The sequence below is a fragment of the Trachemys scripta genome, chromosome 6 (genome assembly GCF_013100865.1).
Source record: "Trachemys scripta elegans isolate TJP31775 chromosome 6, CAS_Tse_1.0, whole genome shotgun sequence".
NCBI lineage: Eukaryota > Metazoa > Chordata > Testudines > Emydidae > Trachemys > Trachemys scripta.
Window position 1 is genome coordinate 113,690,120 of NC_048303.1, and position 20,311 is coordinate 113,710,430.

The window sequence follows — 20,311 nt, forward strand, 5'->3', positions numbered from 1 at the left end:
AAGCCATCAGACGATTTTTTGGTGGTGGTGGTGGTGTTTTTTAAGGTGGATTGTGCCATTGCCAAGAACAATCACAGGTGCCCTTTGTGTTTTGCAGGATTGCTTGCAAAGAAAGCTGTTGATGCCGGTCTGACTGTGAAGCCATACATTAAAACCAGCTTGTCCCCAGGCAGTGGGGTTGTCACTTACTATCTGAGGGAGAGTGGAGTTATGCCTTACCTTGCTCAGCTAGGGTAAGAGGGGATTTCATTTTAGTCTCAAGGCTCATTGATGCCTATTTTCCATAATCCTTGGCAAATGTAATGTCTGGGCAAGCAAAGCATTTGCAGCAAGTGATGGACCATAAGACAATGATGGGTGTCCACAGTTTGAAAGGCATAGCTGAGCCCTTCGGGCTAGATTCTCGACTGTGTAACCCAGCCCGCCCCATTTGCTCAGCTGGCTATTGGAGCCTTCTGTTTCACTAAAGGCTACTTGTTGTTAAGCAAGGGAATGGCTTATTTCTTAAATGTAATTGTTCTAAACGAGTATCTCACTTAAGACTTCTAGGTCAGGAATTTGTCCTAAGCCTTGGCTGATCACAAACATATGGTCTCCGGTATGCATCGTTGCAATCACATGCACTAATGACTGTTTGCATGCAAAACATTGTACTCATTGCAATTGTGTGTGCAAGTTAGGTGCACAAATTTATGCGCCTATCTATATACACTTTTTTTTTTTTTTTTTTTAGAAGCAGCAAAAGAATGCAAATGACCATCATAGTTTTCTCCTCAGAAAACTGTGATGGTCATTTGCATTCTTTTGCTGCTTCTAAAAAAAAAAAAAAAAAAAGTGTATATAGATAGGCGCATAAATTTGTGCACCTAACTTGCACACACAATTGCAATGAGNTTTTTTTTTTTTTTTTTTTTTTTTTTTTAAGAAGCAGCAAAAGAATGCAAATGACCATCACAGACAGTTTTCTGAGGAGAAAACGATATTGAATAGCTTGTGTTGTAACACGTTTCCTCAAAGTGGAAATTGCCCGATCGTTTGCTTTATCAATAAGTAATTAATATCTATCTTGTGATTGCTAATATATTTAATACTGTCTCTAGGTTTGATGTGGTGGGTTACGGGTGTATGACCTGCATTGGGAACAGTGGACCTCTACCAGAGGCTGTTGCAGAAGCCATCACTCAGGTACTCGGCTGCTATTAAATCTTCTGCAGCATGCAATACTCGTGGTCTTTCAGAGACAAAATCACGTATTTATTTCACTTGGTCAAGAGATTGAAGTACATCTCGAAGGTTTGTTGCCAAGGGATCCATGCAGGAGAGGGCTGTGATACTTAAACTCAGATGAGAACTCCCTCCCGGCAAACAAAATGGCAAGCTGCAGCAAGAGCAGGAGAGCCTACTTAAATCATCCTGTGGTGCAGCCTTAGAAAGCCTCAGGACGGTGATCCCCACGAGAAGCTCTCTGGTCGGCAGTGGGGAATGTAGAGTTCTATCTGCTTGCAAGGCAACCAGTCGCTGAGTGCGAATGAAGTTCTACCATCATCGTTGGAGATTCTGTAGAAGCCAGCTTTATAAAAGGAAAAATGCTCGTTAGTTGGGATGTCCTTGTTTTAATGCAGTGTAGCTTTCTGTCTAATTAAAGAGTGAATGGGTGTCTGGAAATGGAACAAATGTAGCGCCCTGGAATAATATCTCCCACCCAAATGACTCTGATTCTGTTTATAAATGGGTCTGTATGGCTGGATTTGTGGAGAGAGAGGCCTACGTTTTCAAACGTGACTAGTGGTTTTGGGTGCTTCAGTTTTTGGGTGGTCAACTTGAGATACCTTTTTAAAAGGGGCCTGGTTTCACTTCTAGGAGTGCTGAGCGCCTGTCCTCGGAAAAGCAGGCCCTTTGAAGTAGAGCAAATCACTACCCACCTTTGAAAACCGAGCCTTCAGACATCTCAAGGGAGTCTGGAAGCGCTTCTCTCCCCTTTGACCACTAGAGACTTCGGACCAAATAGAACCCCATTATAAGAGGGTGCAAATCCATCAACTGCAGGGTTGTTCCAGTCAGTCTATACCAGGACTGAATCTGGCCTCTAGCTTAAAATCTTGAATAGATCACAGGTGAAAAGGGGCTGGGTCTCTAAAATTGTCTCCTCATAGGAATGTTTCTGTGCCAGAACCAGGCATCTTCACTTGACTGGCAATCGCTTCTCAGCCGAAGCTCAGAATTTGATAGCAGGGTCAAAACTGATGTTTCCTACGTGCATTTTCTAGTAACCCAAGGGCATTAACAGGGAAAAAAACAAAGTTAAGCCTGTGTTTTGGAGAGGCAGAGAGGGTTTTCTGCTCACCCTGTGGGAAAGGAGACCCTTCCGACTAGCTGAGGGCTACATAGCAAGATTCTATTTTATTGTGTTTTCCTGTTCAAAATGTAGCTTTGCTCTGGGATTCAGAGGTCATCTCTTAGCCAGGTTTTGCAGTCTTTAATGTTAACCAGTTTCACAACTGTGTGGTGATGAGCTTGTTTGTTTGTGGATGTGATGTCTTTGACTAGCATGTTTAAGAAGCTTATGGAGGGATTTCTGTGTGTAAAACATTTTTTTTCCCTGACAAAATAAGCTTCTGTTTATTCCCTGCTGTGAGTAACAAACAATGTCAGGCCACCGGTATGAATATATTTGTCTTTAATAAAACAAATAAAAGACAGTGGAGCAGTGTAAGCTGGTATTGCTTTGTATGTGGCCCAATCTTTGAATCTCTCATTCAGCGATACTGTAATGATATTAATTCATTCAGTGGCTGTCTGTGAGGCTATCGAGGTGGTTTGTAGCCAGACCTCTTGCAGGCTAATATTAGGCTACGTCTACGCTACTCGCCGGAGAGCGATCAATCTATCGGGGATCGATTTATCGCGTGTAGTGTAGACACGATAAATCGATCCCCAATCGCTCTCCCGTTGACTGCTGAACTCCAGCTCGGCGAGAGGCGGAAGCAAAGTCGACGGGAGAACTGCGGCAATCGTCCCCGCGCCGTGAGGACGGGAGGTAAGTCGAACTAAGATACATCGACTTCAGTTACGCTATTCTCGTAGCTGAAGTTGCATATCTTAGGTCGATCCTCTCCCCAGTGTAGCCCAGGCCTTAGTGTGTTGGGTTGGTTCAGGGCTTGGATGGAAGACCTCCAAGGAACACTTCAGTGCTTCAGGAACAAGCCTAGATATCAACGCCAGTAAGGACCATTTTGATGATTATTTGGATTGCAGTCCAGGACTGGGGCTCCTAAGTCCTGAACAAACACAGAACAAACAGATGGTCCCTGCCTTCAGGGTAATACAGGACAGAGACAATGTGGTGTTGGTAATTCAGCAGGTGTTGCTGAGCCATTTCCTCAGAGTAGAATTATGGAGATACCCATCTCCTAGAGCTGGAAGGGACCTTGAAAGGTCATCGAGTCCAGCCCCCTGCCTTCACTAGCAGGACCAAGTACTGATTTTGCCCCAGATCACTAGGTGGCCCCCTCAAGGATTGAACTCACAACCCTGGGTCTAGCAGGCCAATGCTCAAACCACTGAGCTATCTCTTGTACTGGTGGCAGTACTGCCTGTTGGGATAACCACAAAATGTAGGTCCTGATGCCTTCTGGTCAGTGCCGATCCCTCTGGCAGGAGTGCTCCCCAGCTACACAGACCATGTGCCACCATTCAGCCATTCTTCTGCAGTTTAATTATGTAAACTGCTCTGTTGCATGCTGTTCTAAGCTGTATCGTGCTGTTTGCTAGCTGCCCTGTCCCCCAATCCCATGACCTGTCCATGACTTTTACTAAAAATACCATTGACTAAAATGTAGCCTCAATCATATACAATCCCAGAAGGCTTTCCTTTCCGTTGTTCTTTCCTCTGACTCTAACCATACAGCCATTCCAAATACATTTGAGCCAGAAGGCCCTTGACTTTCTGCTGCTTGTGTTCACTTGTCTCTACCGCTGTCTTGCAGGGAGACCTCATAGCAGTGGGCGTGTTGTCCGGAAACAGGAATTTTGAGGGTCGCATCCATCCCAATACTCGTGCCAACTACCTTGCCTCCCCGCCACTGGTAATAGCCTATGCTATCGCGGGGACCATAAGGATTGACTTTGAGATAGAACCTTTAGGTAAGAAACTGCTGGGATTTCTCCCCTCTCCCCCACTATTTTTCAGTCAATTCAACTGATATTAAGTGAAGAGTCCAGAGGGGAGCAGCGCTTATGTATTGGTTTGGGAGGAGCCCAGTGAGGTGCATATGAGATGCAAGACGAGCAGGTGTTGGATCAATCGTGGCCACTAAGCACACGTGGAGGAGAAGTGTGTTAATAGCACCAATAGTCTGAACCTAGGGAAGCTCCTTCAGGGGAATATTGGGTGCTGTGCCTCTGCAGGCTCAGTGGGGCATGGCAAGGCAGACCTGAAGGACACCTGCTTTGCACAGCATCTCCTGGCAGCCCTATCAGAAAATACCAATGGGAGTTCACCCTGACAATATCATCATCAGCTTCCACGAGATCCCAGTCCACCGGGTCAAAGCCAGGCTAGAAAGCAAAGGCAGCACGGTCCCTGAGTGCTGGAGTACAGTAGAGAATAGTGGGAGTGGACAGCACACAGAAATTGGATCACTTTTTCAAGTGGAATGTTTGTACACAAACTCTTAAGTGTGTTTGGTTTCTTATAGGAGTAAATGCAGAAGGGAAGGAAATTTTCCTAAAAGACCTCTGGCCAACAAGAGACGAGATCCAGGCCGTTGAACGGCAGTACGTCATTCCAGGGATGTTTAAAGAAGTCTACCAGAAAATAGAGGTGACTCAGTTGCCTAGTGTACTGCATTAACTGACTTTTTTGTACTTCAGCAAGAAGAGCTTCAGCAGCTGTTTAGTAACGTCTTTCTGATAAGGAAGTAATGAAGCACAGTAAGCAGTCATGGGATAAGAGGGAAGGTCCTTTCATGGATTGGTAACTGGTTAAAAGATAGGAAACAAAGGGTAGGAATAAATGGTCAGTTTTCAGAATGGAGAGAGGTAAATAGTGGTGTCCACAACGGGTCTGTACTGGGCCCAGTCCTATTCAACATATTGATAAATGATCTGGAAAAAGGGGTAAACAGTGAGGTGGCAAAATTTGCAGATGATATAAAACTTCTCAAGATAGTTAAGTCCCAGGCAGACTGCAAAAAGCTACAAACGGATCTCTCAGAACTGGGTGACTGGGCAAGAAAATGGCTGATGAAATTCAGTGTTGATAAATGCAAAGTAATGTACATAGGAAAACATGATCCCAACTATACATATGAAACAATGGGGTCTAAATTAGCTGTTAGCACTCAAGAAAGAGATCTTGGAGTCATTGTGGATAGTTCACTGAAACCATCCACTCAATGTGCAGCGGCAGTCAAAAAAGCAAACAGAACGTTGGGAATCATTAAGAAAGGGATAGATAAGATAGATTCTTCTGAAAAATTTCATGTGAGTTTCTGTTTTTCAGACAGTAAATGAATCCTGGAATGCCTTAGATGCGCCATCAGATACACTATATACTTGGAATCCCAAATCTACATACATTAAATCACCCCCTTTCTTTGAGAACCTGGTAGGTACATTTTTTTTTTTCTCCTTTCCACAGGATTTTCTGTTCACTTCCAGGGCAGTTACACTATATTCAGGGCCAAATTCTCCTGTTAAAATGGTGTATAGTTGGAATAATCCACTGATGTGATAACCTATTCCAGACTTCCACCTGCGTAACTGGGCCAAATTCCCTCAGTGTGATCTTTTCCCATTCAAAAATAGCTTAGATCCAAAAAAAAAAAAAAAATCCCCCCAAACCACAAAAAAAAATTTTCCCAGGGTAAGGTCTTTAGTTGTGTTGGAGGATTTTTTTTTTTTTTTTTTGACTGGTTAGTTTAGCTACCTTTTAGTGCACCTCCCACCCTTTCCAACCAACTCAACAAATTCCGGGTCACTTTCCTTCTTTTCTTTAATTTATTTATATAAAGACTGATTATATTGATATTGCATTTTGTTTGCTTGCTAGACTTTGGAGCTTCAGCCCCCTAAATCCATAGTTGATGCCTACGTGCTCTTAAATTTGGGAGATTCTGTAACAACTGACCACATATCCCCAGCTGGGAATATAGCAAGGAACAGCCCTGCTGCTCGTTATTTAACCAGCAGAAGGTAAGTCAAGTTAAATGCTTTATATTTTCCTTCTCATACACGCCCTTTTTGCTCCTTCCCCCCTCTTGCTCTGTGGTTCAATGATTGTACTGTGCATGTCAGAGGGTTGAAATTCACGTGCCTTCCCACCCTGCTGTTTTCATCTCCTTGCACCTGCCAGAGCTGCTCCTTCTACTCCGGAGCAGCATGTGAGCAACTCTCACCTCATGTCCTCCCTTGACTTTTTTGCTTCATGCTACAGTATGAGCTGGGTCAGCCAGTGCGGAGATAATAGGGAGCCATTTCCCTTCCAGCTAATCCAGCCAAATCTTGGTTCCATTAAAGTCAACACCAAAACTTTCATAGATTTCAGTGGGACCAAACTTTGACTCTAAACACATTTCCTCTATAATATCGGACTCCTTCATTGGTCGAACCAGGACATCCTGAGCTACAGAAGCTCTTGAGTTCAGATCTTCCTTGGTCAGAGTAGCTGCTGCCACTGGCACAGGCTTGAGAACCGGGTGCTCTTGCTTTACTGTTATATGGGAGGACTGGGGTTTTGTCTGCCAGGCCTTGGGCTAAAGTTGGAATCTTCTCTCAGGCCTGACTCCCTGTTCTGTTTCGTGCACATGTTGTGCCTCTGATCCCTAGTCCATCTCTCTGAGCGGCACGAGTTTTGTTTCTGAAAACTACAAGTATAGTTTTAAAAAAAAAAATCATGGCTTTGGTAACAAAAGCCTTTCAACAGTTTTTTTAATGAAATGTGCTAATGTACCAGAGGTTACTGAATGCAAATTACTCTTGCTTCATGGGTGCAAGTCCCATTGATGTCAATTGGCTTGAAAGTCTAAAGTCCCATACTATATTTGTTTTGCAACTTGTGTATGTTAAAGTAACACTTTGGATGGATCCCAGTACAAACAGCCCTGCTCTATGCTATGCATCTCTATTACTGGCTCAGGTAGGAGACCGTGTGTGTTTCTTTGGGGGTCATGTATACCTCTTATGCTCTCTGTATAAATTAATATTCCCTTGTACACCCACCCTTACTGTTACCTTTTCCCCTATATATCGGTTAGCCTGCCCCAAAGAGCTCAAGTTCTACTGATTCGAACAATGCCTTGCATAATGGGGCTCTGGTCTGTGGATCCTATAGCAACAGAAGTAAGCAGTGGTAGTGATTAAGTAGCAGCTAATCGGAAGGGATTGCTATTGGTTCTTGTGGCTAAATGCAGCCTGGTTCCTATTATTGTAGCACTGCTCATGTGTTGCTTGGGGTAACAATGCTTTGGCAGCCTCTCTGGCTAGGTCCAGGTTACATGCTTGCGCTACAGTGGGCTGGTAAGGATGATGTTGAAATAGAAATAATGAACTGGGAGCTGGTTCTGTACTACACGGCTGGGGACCATGTGAGTGCTGGAGAGCGCTTTCAAACCAAGTTAAAAAGATGACTGGCTCTAGCTTCAGAGATGCCTCTTCACATCTTATTTCATGCAGCCACTTCAGTTTAGAAATAATCACCAGTGTCTCTTTTTTCTAATAGCTTGACTCCTAGAGAGTTCAACTCTTACGGCTCCCGCAGAGGTAACGACGCTGTCATGGTCAGAGGAACGTTTGCAAACATTCGCTTGTCAAACAAATTCATCAATAAGCAGGCCCCCCAGACTATCCACTTCCCTTCTGGAGAAACAGTGAGTACACTGCTTGATCCACAGTGGGGCTGCCTATCTCAGGGCACCTAGCTAGTTTGCCTGCAGTACTTACTTTGGGTTTAAGGTGGTTGGGGGCTATTTCCTAGTTTTTTTGGGTCAGATCCTCATCTAGTGTCCGTTGATGTATCACCACTGACTTCAGTGGAACTATGTTGACTTACTGAGAATCTGTCCCTTTAAAATATGAGAGCTTTCTCTAGAGCATACATCTTTATCGATTTATAATTCTGTATCTGTCTATATATTGTGTGTAGCAATATCTATGCAGTAGAACCCTCAGAGTTACAAACACTTTAGGAATGGACATTCATCATTCTGAACAGAAGATTGACTTAATACAGCTTTGAAACTGTAGGATACAGAAGAAAAATGCTGCTTTTAGCCATCCTACTTTAAATGAAACAAGCACACAACCAATTCTTACCTTGTCAATTTTTTTGAAACTTTCCCTTTACTGTTTTATGTTTAACACTGTGCTGTATTTAGTTTTTTTAATCTCTGCTGCTGCCTGATTGCATACTTCTGGTTCCAAATGAGATGCGTGTGGTTCACGGGTCAGTTCATAACTCTGAGGCTCTACAGATCTATATATATTTATATAGCTAGATATATATTTCTAGAGATCTCTATAACCGCGTTTAAAAGAGAACTGGATAAATTCATGCAGGTTAAGTCCATTAATGGCTATTTGCCAGGATGGATAAGGAAGGGTGTCCCTAGCCTCTGTTTGTCAGAGAGTGGAGATGGATGGCAGGAGAGAGATCACTTGATCATTACCTGTCAGGTTCACTCCCTCTGGGGCACCTGGCATTGGCCACTGTCGGCAGACAGGCTACTGGGCTGGATGGACCTTTGGTCTGACCCAGTACGGCCGTTCTTAGATTTCTCTCTATAGAGAGAACATAACAGCATGGGTGTGTAGACATGCAGTCTTTACCAGCTCTCATCCCAACATAAAAATACATCCTCCACTATTAATGGCTAGTTGCAGCTCTGCCAGTAGCACCTGTGCTCTTCTGGGCACCAGTGAAGAGGGAACACACAGTATAATTTGGGCTGGGGTGCACAAGTGATACTGGCAGTGCTGTAAATGGCCAACACTCCATGTATTAACTGACCTGCTAGAGCTATTTCACATGATGTTGTTGTTCTACATCTGTATCCACTCGCGTTCGGAACAAAGCACACGTTCATGGTGTTGTAGGCTCGCTCTATTGCTCTAGGCTGAATGGTGGTATTTTGCATGTGTGTGATTATGGAAGGAACAGTTCTTAGAGCACCCTTCTGGTAGAGTTGGAAGCAGCAGAGCTCTTTACTTCATACATAGCTGTGTCCCTGCAAGGCATCTAATGTCTCTGGTATTCCTTCCAGCTGGATGTGTTTGATGCAGCTGAGAGGTACAAGCAGGCAGGCCATCCCCTCATTGTGCTGACTGGCAAGGAGTATGGCTCAGGAAGCTCCAGGGACTGGGCAGCAAAGGGCCCTTTTCTACTGGTGAGTGACTCTGTAGTAAATGGAAGTGGAGAAGTTAGAACCACCCTTCATTGTTCACTTCTCCTAGATGCTTGTGAGTATCCTGTGCCTAAACTCCCCATCGAAGGTCAAGAGTGTAAATTCATAAGGAATATTCCAAGGAGCGTCTGTCTGTCTCTAACTCCAAGTAGAATGTTACTGTCAATCACTGAGAGAGACCAAATGAAAGGAGAATTCAGATTATTGCCTATGCTGGTTAAGAAGGGGCTGCCGATGGGAAAACGGATTTGCCTTTGAGAACAAAGCGAACAGTTATATGCACAGCAGAGCCTTTGCAATACCGGCAGTGTTGTAGCCCACAACAAGAGCTATATACTAGAGAAGCCAGTTATCCCCCCTTAAGGAAATTCATACTTACCCAGTAAACAGGTAAGTTTCACACTCTTAAACAGGACTTGCTATCGCAGAAGCAATAGCATAGAACTGAGATGACCAACACCACTCTACAACTAACCATCCACCAAAAGCAGTAGATTGCCTACTACAGGCAGTTTGCAAATAATTCCCCCAAACTCGAGTATGATTGTGTTGGTTTGTGCATGACACTCCAACCAAAAAGGGGCCGAACTTGTAACTGTTGCTTATTTACCTGGATTTTAGAACTCTGTTCTGTGGCTGCACGGTACCAAACGGTGACAGGATGCAGTTGGTGAGGGGGGCTCCTATGTGCTGTTCATATATAAATAATACATTTTGGAAAGAAGAGCCCTGATCTCACTACCCAATGGAGTCTTGTCCTTAGCGTCAATGGAGTAGGATGGGGCTTGGTTTCATTTCCCACACTTGCACTTTTTCCAAGAGGCTGGGTTTGAATAAAAGTTTGTTGAAACTGGGAGTTATTTAAGGGATCGCTGTACTACATATGATCAATGGTGTGACTGCTGTTAACAGTGCAGCACTTAGTGGTGGAGACAGGAGCATGCTATAAACCAACATCTATGCACAAAACAGAGGTCACATGGCCCAGAGCACAAGCCTACTTAGGCTGCCCGTGTGTGTGCTATGAGTCTTTATTTCTCCCCTTTCTAAAAGGCAATATGGCCAAGGTTTTCAAGGCCCCAATATACAATACCTTTAAAGGAGCACTTTCTGAAAATGAGGCCGCTTGGTGGTGGTTGGAACACTCAATCACTAGTCACTTTTGCAAATCTCTGCCTATAACTCTACTGTATGGTAATAAGGAGAATTTTCCCAACCGCCTATATAGAGAGGCTATTCTAAACCTACAGTAAACACAGCTGAATCTGTTTGCATTTCCCAGGGAATTAAAGCTATTCTTGCCGAGAGCTATGAGCGCATCCACCGCAGTAACCTGGTAGGAATGGGCGTGATTCCCCTGCAGTATCTGCCCGGAGAGGATGCCGAGAGTCTAGGTCTCACAGGACGGGAACGTTACACAATTGTCATTCCTGAAGAACTTGCACCAAGGATGAAAGTCCAGATCAAGGTAATCAGGAGCCTGTGGGTTGGATTTTCAAAAGCACCCTTGAGTTAGCAGCTCCAACTCACTCTCTCACCTTCCAGTATTCTTGGTCCAGCCCCTGCTATGGTGTAAAGCTTGTTGTGTGGGTGCCACCTTTGTAGAGAGACTGTGTGGCAAAGAATGAAGTCCATAAAGTGTACTTCATGCAACTACTCACTACTGATGCAGTCTACTGAATCTTAAGTTTGACTTCCTCCACCCATATAAAGTGTATACTTTGCACAATACAGTCAGTGCCACATAATAGCAACATATAGCTCAACTGTGAGCATTAATACACTAGGGCCAAACAAATGGTGAGCACGTTTTTAGATGAGATTTTGGAAAGGGCCCCACCACTTTTGCCATAGTGTAGGTTCAAAGTAGTCAATAAGTCTAGTTATGTATAAGTTATAGGGGTAGGAGACGGCTTAATTAAAAAAAAAAAAAAAACACACACTACAAATCCCAGTGCATCACTTAATGCATTTGAAACTATATCTATCTAAATCCACAAAGTGTGCACCTCCTTGAAATGCTTAGCTTGGATAGTTTTTAGTATAGAAACAGTGATTAACCTTTTTTTCCTGGTTCCTTATCCTCTCTGTGCCAACACCACAGAAAATGAGGCTGCAAAAAAGTTAATGAAATTAATATTTTTGTCATATTATTGAAGCCAAGTTTGGAAACATTAAATAGTTGTATTTAGACAATAAAAGCATGAAGAGTTAACCACTTTAAGGGATACAAACTTTCATGTTTAAAGACACAAGTAAGTCATTTTTTACTAGATTCAGGTAGAAATTTTATCTGGAGATAAGTTATTCCATACTTGAGTTATTGGGTCTTGTATCTGGCTCTGACCACAGTCAGATAAGATACTGGACTAGGTAGACCACTGATCTGACTCTGGCACTTCTGCACAATACTGGGCCCTTAATGTTTGTTATTGCTACAGAATGGCTTCCAGATCCTGTTGCACTTGGCACACCTGCAGAACTTAGTTATTCAAATAGCAGGATGTCCTCTGTTAATGGTCTCTCTCTAATCCCCACAGCTGGATACAGGGAAAACCTTCCACGCCCTCATGAGGTTTGACACGGATGTGGAGCTCACTTATTTCCGCAATGGTGGCATCCTGAACTACATGATCCGTAAAATGGCGTCCTAATTTAAAGCAACAGCAAGCAACTGTCCAGTTAGAAACCTGCCTTTGATGGCCCCCTGAAAATGCCCAATAATCACGGAACTTAGAAGTCTAAACCATGAAATCAGTTGTTTCCTTGTGGACTGTATTCCCCAGGGGCTTGTTTACAAAGGTAGAATGTGTTCAGTTTCCTGACACAATCATTTATTTTTCCCAATTAAATACCTGTTATTTTTTTGTATGGTGACTAGATTCACTATTCTAGTATGGGGAGATGCAGAAAGTGGATCTGTAAACACTGCCAAAGCCTATTCTGTAACAAGTGGTGATTTGTACATGGTGCATTTAGTTTGATGACACCTGTCAGTCAGATGAGTACAGTACTGTACTCATCTTAGTTTCCCAGAAACTGACAGGGTACACTGGGATTTTAACCCCCTTCCTCTCCCTCCCCCCCAATCTGGATTAAGTGTCAGAGGTTGGCTCTTTCCTATTTAAGCAGCATTTGATCAGAATCCCTCTCTGAGAGGCTAATGCTGAAATTAGTAAATTGCTTAGCTCGCTCTTAATTACAAAATGTGAATTATCTTCCTTTAAGAACATCTTCTCTAAGCACTAGGTTTCGTTGTGACAGTGGACCTTTTGGGGGACAAATTTCTAAGAGATTAAAATCTATTTTCAAAAAAGTTTGACCATAGCATTGGACTTTCTTTGCATACTGATTTATCTTCAGCAATAGGGCAATAGTATGTTTGAAAAGTACAGTTTGATGATGTTTCTTCAGTGATAAACATCCAACCTACAAACTACTTACAGGTAAGTAGTAACTACTACTATTACAGAAATACTGCAATATTTTGTAATGCTAATATTGCTAGAAGAATATTGTTTGACTCTTTGAAGACTCCACATTTTGGTTCTAAATAAGTGTCTAATACCTACACATTAACTCATGAGACCTCGCTGCATACACACTGGGTGTAGTGGCTTCCAAAACATAGTCAGTGTTACTAAAGAGGCTCCTGACCTATTACCATTTAGCTACTCGGCAGGGGGTGGGGACACTTTCATAGATTTTTAAAGCCATAATGAGGGACTGTTGTGACCACCTGCATCAAGCCTATAAGCTCTTATTTGAATTAGAACATCTTTGGGCTGGTCTTCATGGTGTGGTAACATGCACTTAGTTTGTGTGCATGGACCCTGCTAGTGTGCTTTAGTGTAGTACAATTTCTAACTTTGTAGTAATAAAGATTGGCAGAAGTAAGTTGTGACGGGTTGGATCACAGAAACCCCCTTGGGAACCATCAACTGATGTGCCAAGACTACTACTGTGGCTGCTTTCCCTGCCAGCTTGGGACTCCAGCACCCTGTCTTGTTGAGCCAGACACACCAGTCTGCTCCAACACAGATGCAGAGTCTGAACCATGTGCCCCAAAGCTGCAGACTTAAAGACAGGAACACTTCTTAAGCTGCTTTCAGTTAACACTCAGATGCTCAACTCCCAATGGGGTCCAAACCCCCAAATAAATCCATTTTACCCTGTATAAAGCTTATGCAGGGTAAACTCAAATTCTTTGCCCTCTATAACACTGATAGAGAGTTATGCACAGCTGTTTGCCCCCCCCCCCAGGTATTAATACATACTCTGGGTTAATAAGTAAAAAGTGATTTTATTAAGAAAATAGGACTTAAGTGGTTCCAAGTAGTAATAGACAGAACAAAGTGAATTACCAAGTAAAATAAAATAAAACACACAAGTCTGACTAATACAGTAAGAAAATGGAGCACAGATAAAAACCTCAACCTTAGAGGAATTCAAGTAAGCTTCCTTTTACAGATTAATTAGTCTCCTTCTTCTAGTCTGGGTCCAGCAATCACTCACAGCCCCTGTTAGGGTGACCAGATGTCCCGATTTTTGGGTCTCTTATATAGGCTCCTATTACCCCCCCACCCCATCCCGATTTTTCACATTTGCTGTCTGGTCACCCTACCCCCTTTAGTTACTGTCCTTTGTTCCAGTTTCTTTCAGGTATCTTGGGGATGGAGAGGCTCTCTCTTTAGCCATCTGAAGACAAAATGGAGGGGTCTCCCACAGGCTTAAAATAGACACTCTTGCAGGTGGAGACCCCTCTCCAATGCAAAGTCCAGCTCCAAGATGGTGTTTTGGAGTCACATGTCCAAGTCAGATGTCCATGCATGACTTATTTTTTACAGGCACCAGGAATGGCTTACCTGCTATCTTGAAGGTCCTCATGTAGACAACTTGTGGATCCGAGCCTCCCAAGATCCATTAAGTGCTTCTTGATTGGGCACTTAATTTGCACATTCCTTGCTCAAGAAGCTGACCAAATGCTTTACAAAGGCTACTTAAAAATCAAGCCAGTGCCCAGCCAATATTCAGGACTTCGAATACAAAAGTGATACATGCACACAAATAGGATTAATAGATTCAATAGATCATAGCCTTTACTCAGATGTGTTACATGGTGGTATACATTCATAAGCATATTTCCATAAAGCCTTATGGGGGGCACTGTCACATAAGTATAAGAAACACACTGGCTTTTATTAATGGAAACTTTCTAAACTCCTAAAGCAGGAAAGTAATAGTGTAACAATGGAAATAAATGCTCACGTTCAATCTTCTGACTAATACTTCAAATTTTGCTGCAGGAAGCAACCAGTTTGTAGAAAGACTGTTTTAATAATGGAATACTAATCACACTTCCATTAAAGTTATTTTATTTAAATGCATCTGTTTTCATGAGGAATTAAAACAGAGCATTACTGTCTACTTAAATTTATTGTGCTAATTAGTAGTTAGCAGTGCAGATTGTTAAACAGCTGCCAATCACCACTATAGAGAAAGTTTTCCTCCTAAAGTAAATTGCTTAAGTTGAAAACAAAGGAACTGTTTATCCTTGTCTGTTATGATACAGACAAGCAGTGGATTTCAGTTGTCTAATGGGAGGGAGGAAGCTAACCTCTTGCAGGTATAAATGGGAGATCTTGGTTTGACTTTAAATCAGTTCTGGCTAGACCTGCCTCCCACTAGGAGACTGAGTAGCAGCAGTTGCAGAGGAGGTAAGTGGCTTCATTTTGTTAAGCCTAACATTTCTGAACCGGATTTTTTTAAATCTAAAGTGTGTTTGTTCAGTTAAACAAAAATTATCCAGCTCTTCTCACAAAATACTAAATTAGGGACCAAGCGTAGTCTCGAAATCCAGAAAGTTGAATCTCTTAAATCTGACTTCAGTTCCTTACTGTGAAGGAAGGAATCTACCTTGTATTTCACCTGTAAACAACTCTACATCCTAGCATAAATGAAGTCTGGGGGCAAATTGAATGTTAAGATTTAATGAGTTCAGGCTCCATAAAGTGCAACATGAACAAATAGCAATAAAACAGATAAATCCAATCAATGCAAAACACATGCAACTTCAACTGTTCACTTGTAGAATTCCACATAAATATCTACACATTTTAGCTAATAAGTTTGATTAGGCATTCAAATTTGTTTTTTCCACACACTACACAAACTATTTTGCAGAGGTGAAGACTTAACTAAGCATGCCATCAGAATACAAATTAGGGAGTGTTCTAAGTAGTCTATTGGAGTGACATGCGTATACTCCCTCTTCATTATTTAAGAATGCCAGACCGTTAAGACTTTTTTTGCCCATTTTATCTAATCAGCCATGGCATGAAATAAAATAATTCCTAGAGCGTTATTAGTCTTCATCCACTTGGAACTCTGAGTACAAAATAAGGTGCAACCTTCAGAATAATAGAATTACCAATGAAAGACTGCAGAGCCCTCTTTAAGCAAGTGCTGCCATTTACCCATTCTGCATATAATCTATGTGACAGTTGAGTTAGGAGCATGCATTTGTGTACCTTGAAATAAATCACCCAGTAGGGCAGTGATGAACCAGTTGTTACTCACTCTGTGCTGGACATTTCATTAATGTCAAATTCCTTCATTGCGAAATCCACCTCTCTCCATTTCCGGAAAACTGCGAGTTTCCCAGTTGTAATATCCTTCACCACAAAGCTTTCAATTTTGATCACTGGGAGGTCATCGAATGCCTTGTACCTCACTGTGATGCCCCAATCATGCTGGCACTTGGAGTCCCGGCAGGACATTTTACATTTCTTCTCAAAGTGGTCATAGCGGCTTGGTTTTTTGTGAGGCTTTGTTAGAAAACGTTCCCGAAACAGGGCACCTAAGACGGTGTGGTGAGCCTTCTAAAATGACAGTAAAAATATTAGATGCAGCTTAATACCAGAAATTTATCATAATTTCTAAAGTCTTACATTTCCATGCTGATGTTACACAACTACCAAGGGAGTTCTGCCTTGGTCACTTGGTTTAAACTGTAAACAACTATACAAAATAGCTTGAGTTGCAGTAGCACTTATGGAAAAGGAAATTCCCTTACAAAAAAAGTAATGGAGATGATAATGTCACTCATCCCCCTTCTCACACGAAAATTGTAAAACCAAATGTAATTTGCAAGGATTGGTGAAGTCTCAGCTAAGAGTTTGTGAAAATGTATTTGAGTTGACTCTTATAAATCTCCAATTAAATCTCTCCTTGTGTGGTACTACAATGCACAGCTGTCCTTAAAAGGGTAAGAATAATTTTTAAAGGATTATGTTCCATCATCCCTAATGTCGGTTACTGCCTCCCTGGGGAGCTGGCGGGCGGAGGGTCAGTCCCCTACAGAACCATAGAGACAGGAAGTTCAGAGCCAGAACCCTGCTTCTCCTTGCTGCTTCCTACCCCCACACCTCTCTGCTACTGGAACAAACAATCGAGACACAGCTAGTGCCCATCTGTGATTTCCTAGTGCTAAAGCATGTACAGCTGGGTGGCATAAGTGAGACTGCAAGTCAGTTGTGGGGATTTTTAAACAAGGAGCAGTAGGTCACCGAGCAGTGGGGACTCGGCCAGAGCACAGCTTGGAAACCACCCGTTTGCAGCACATGAAATACCCCAGGTATGGAAAACCCAACATCAATGCTTAGATTTTCCTGATGTCAAGGTGCAGAGCTGCCCAGCTGACTTTCCCAACCTCAGTGGGTGGGAGTAGAGCATGACTGAGACCCTTGGGTCACCATAGGCAGCCCCATGAAAAAATGTGAATAATGCCCAGCAGCAGTTCTAAAAAAGCAAAACAAACATTACACCACCGAAGGAATGAGAAGGAAAATAATCCTGAAAAGGACAGTGCTACTCCATAAAGCAATGATATACGTCTTCTCCTGGAATGCTGTGCTCTGCTATGGGTGATGAAATTCATCTGAGGACTAGAGAGACTTCCTTAGGAGGAGTGATTGAGAAGATCACAACTGTTCATTTTAGCGAGGAGATGAAGAAGGCAGCGCTATGATAGGGCTATATAAAATATTGAATGGTATAGAGAAAGTAAATAACGCACTCCTATATAGCGTCTGTCATGATAGAAGAACAAGGGGGAAGCCAATGAAACAAAGGTAATGCAGGTAATGGATTTTTTTTTTTCCCTACAATGCATAACCAGCCACTGGACATCAACTCAGTGCTAACCTGCAGCAAAGAGCTTAGCAGAATTTTTTAAAAGTAACCTGTGGGTGGAAAGTGAACATCCAGTTACATTAAGTCTTCAGGTACCATGTATATTGTAGATGTATAATATGAACAGGTGTGGTTATAAAGGTGGGTGGTTTGTTTAGATATCAATATTTCCTGTTTGTCTACAGTTACAAGCCAATGGATCATGATTGAGGATAAACATACATAAAGAGGATTAAAAAAAAAAAAAATCTAAACTACTGTTTGAGTGTAAGTTAAACATTAACAGCCTGGGCTTAGGAAGAAGTTTCTCCTATGGGCTGTTGTTCCCTAATTGTACATTACACGGATTCTTGCACCTTTCATTGAAATATTTGGCACTGTCCACAGGATGAATCACAGGTGTGATGTGTTACTTAAGTTCCTATGTCCCATTCTGCATCAAACTGGTCATTTTAACTTCCACCACATATGTAACCCTAACATTGGACTGGTAAGGCTCAACTGGTAAACTATTTGCACAGCATAACATTCACAGATTCCTAAGCTATACACTTACCTCTATTACCCGGATGTCTTCTGTGTTACAGGCATATGCTTTGCACTTCCCACAGAGCAACTGTCTATTGCCCTCCAGGGGTTTTTGTTTAATTTCTCTCTTTCTGGAATCTCGCAGGGTCTTTTCCTTGTTTTGCAGGTCATTTATCTATAAACCAAAGCATTAGAAACAAATGGATTATTATGATCTTCAAAGAAACACGGAGGGCCAGAGGCTCAGCTGATGTCGATCTGTGTAGCGACAGTGAAGTCAATGGAGCGATGCCGATTTATACCAGCTGTAGACCTGGTCCTGAAAATGGTGGTTGTGGTGGAATTCAAGCTCCTCTTTGCTATTCCTTATGAAAATGTGACTCAGTCTTAGGTCTAATAACTCTCCCCAACGGACCCCTATTCTTTTCAGAATTGCAAACTCCAGTTATCCCCATGTATTTTCCACTTCTACTGCAATTCTTATGCATTTGACGGGCAGCCTGACATCCAATTCTTGAACAAAGTCTCTTTTTAGCAGAAATATGAAGCCAGCACCTGTCTGAGATGGTCACTGATGAGTGAAGAGCACTGGGGCTAGGGGAAAAAAAACTCTCTCTCTCACTTCCAAGCATGCTCAGGACAGATTTTTGTGGTGAGAGCACTGTGATGTCAGAGCCTCGGGGCTCTGACATCACAGTGCTCACTACAATGCAATACTGTCTCATAGGCCCAGCTCCTCATCTGCTGTAAAGCCACATGGCCCCACAGACAATGTTTGACACCTGCTGCTTTTCATCTCTGCGGTAGTTCCAGTTAAACAATGGTCAAAGTTAATTTTGGCATTGAAGTGGATAGAGCTTTGCGGATTGAGTCTGGCCCAGACACCACTACTGGGACAATTTGCATGAAGGAGAGCACATCTCTGACCTTCTCCACACTGGAGACTTTTCCAGTTCTAAGATGTATGAGATACTCCCAGGATACTTATAAAGCCCGTGGTTTATGTGAATGTCAAATATTGTCTGGACTAGCTGCCTTGCAGTGCACCTGACCACCATTCCAGTGCCTGTGAGGATGGAAGGGAATGGCATAATCACGCAAACCATTCAAAGAGCCATCCCCGTACAGTCCCAACCTGCTCACCAGTGGTGCTTTGAAATCTCCTAGAATCCACTGCTCCAGGGAGCTGTGAAATCAGTAGCCAAAGGCTACTGCAACTGAAACAGGACATTGCTAGTGTAGACCCAGCAAATCTGGAATGGTTCAGAACATGAATCGGAATACCTAGTGTGGACACAATGAACTACTTGGCCTTAAACTAGTTTCGGTCATCAACTCAGAAATTTTTTCAGTGCTAATAAGCCCACCCACAGCCCTACGCAGAGATGCTAAAAATAAAATAAGTATGTCCATCTATTGCTATGCAAACAGGTCTCTAGAACACCCACTTTGACCACCAATGCTTCGCAGCTACTATTGGGGTGAAACAGCGGCACACAGCAACACTACACAATGAATTAGCACATACAGGGGGAAATGTATCCCTGCCCCTGGTGCACAGGTTCAGCACAAGGCCTCAAGTGGCACACAGGCCTTGTGCCATGGCTGTGCATAGAGTGAATTTCACCCTAAGTGAATACGTGGTGCAGCTGAGAGAGCCCAGTGACAATGGCCAATTTAGGTTGTCTCTCTGATTCGGAACATGCAGAATGGCAGCGAGTGGACCCACCTTCCTTGCGAACTTTTCTTCATCCCACTCCTGCAGCTGCTTGATGGCTTTGTTCATCATCTCCTCCTTATAGATATTGTTTCTCTCATTCTCAGCCACTTCGCTTTTGCTTGTCACAAGGATGCACTTGCTGTCTTTTGCCCTTCCACGACCTGGGGGTGACAGGTAGCCCTTTTATAACACTCTATAGAGAACAGAGCAAAACAGCAGCCAGGCTGTGCCACGAAGCATGGATCTCAATGCAGGCATAGAGACATTGGAAACGTTATGCTTCTGCATGGTTCCTTATGTGGCCCTTGCCCATTCCCAAGCTGCAGCAACTACGAATGCTTAAAAAAGCCTCCCAATTAAAATTCACTGGGCCCAGGCCCTCTTAATCCGAACAAGCATCCAAAAAAACACACATTCTATGAAGTTTTGAAGTTACAAAGACCCCACCCTATTTTGTATGTGTTCTCTG

At 42.8% G+C, this 20,311-nt stretch overlaps 2 protein-coding genes across 6 annotated transcripts in view; one reads left to right on the forward strand and one right to left on the reverse strand.

Moving 5' to 3' along the window:
* ACO1 (aconitase 1) overlaps nt 1-12,718 on the forward strand; it is a 46,050-nt gene extending 33,332 nt beyond the window's left edge. For all 4 annotated transcript variants that reach the window (XM_034773452.1, XM_034773451.1, XM_034773454.1 and 1 more), the window contains exons 13-21: nt 1,101-1,185; nt 3,987-4,143; nt 4,698-4,822; nt 5,504-5,608; nt 6,053-6,195; nt 7,721-7,868; nt 9,261-9,383; nt 10,684-10,869; nt 11,942-12,718. In XM_034773452.1, coding sequence (XP_034629343.1) covers nt 1,101-1,185; nt 3,987-4,143; nt 4,698-4,822; nt 5,504-5,608; nt 6,053-6,195; nt 7,721-7,868; nt 9,261-9,383; nt 10,684-10,869; nt 11,942-12,055 — 1,186 coding nt within the window. In that variant the 3' untranslated portion in view covers nt 12,056-12,718. The remainder of the gene's footprint in view (nt 1-1,100; nt 1,186-3,986; nt 4,144-4,697; nt 4,823-5,503; nt 5,609-6,052; nt 6,196-7,720; nt 7,869-9,260; nt 9,384-10,683; nt 10,870-11,941) is intronic.
* A 2,657-nt stretch (nt 12,719-15,375) lies between these two features.
* The window catches only part of DDX58 (DExD/H-box helicase 58), a 33,405-nt gene continuing 28,469 nt past the window's right edge, over nt 15,376-20,311 (reverse strand). For both annotated transcript variants that reach the window (XM_034774409.1, XM_034774410.1), the window contains exons 16-18: nt 19,852-20,003; nt 18,151-18,297; nt 15,376-16,282 (exon numbers count right to left, since the gene is read on the reverse strand). In XM_034774409.1, coding sequence (XP_034630300.1) covers nt 15,977-16,282; nt 18,151-18,297; nt 19,852-20,003 — 605 coding nt within the window. In that variant the 3' untranslated portion in view covers nt 15,376-15,976. The remainder of the gene's footprint in view (nt 16,283-18,150; nt 18,298-19,851; nt 20,004-20,311) is intronic.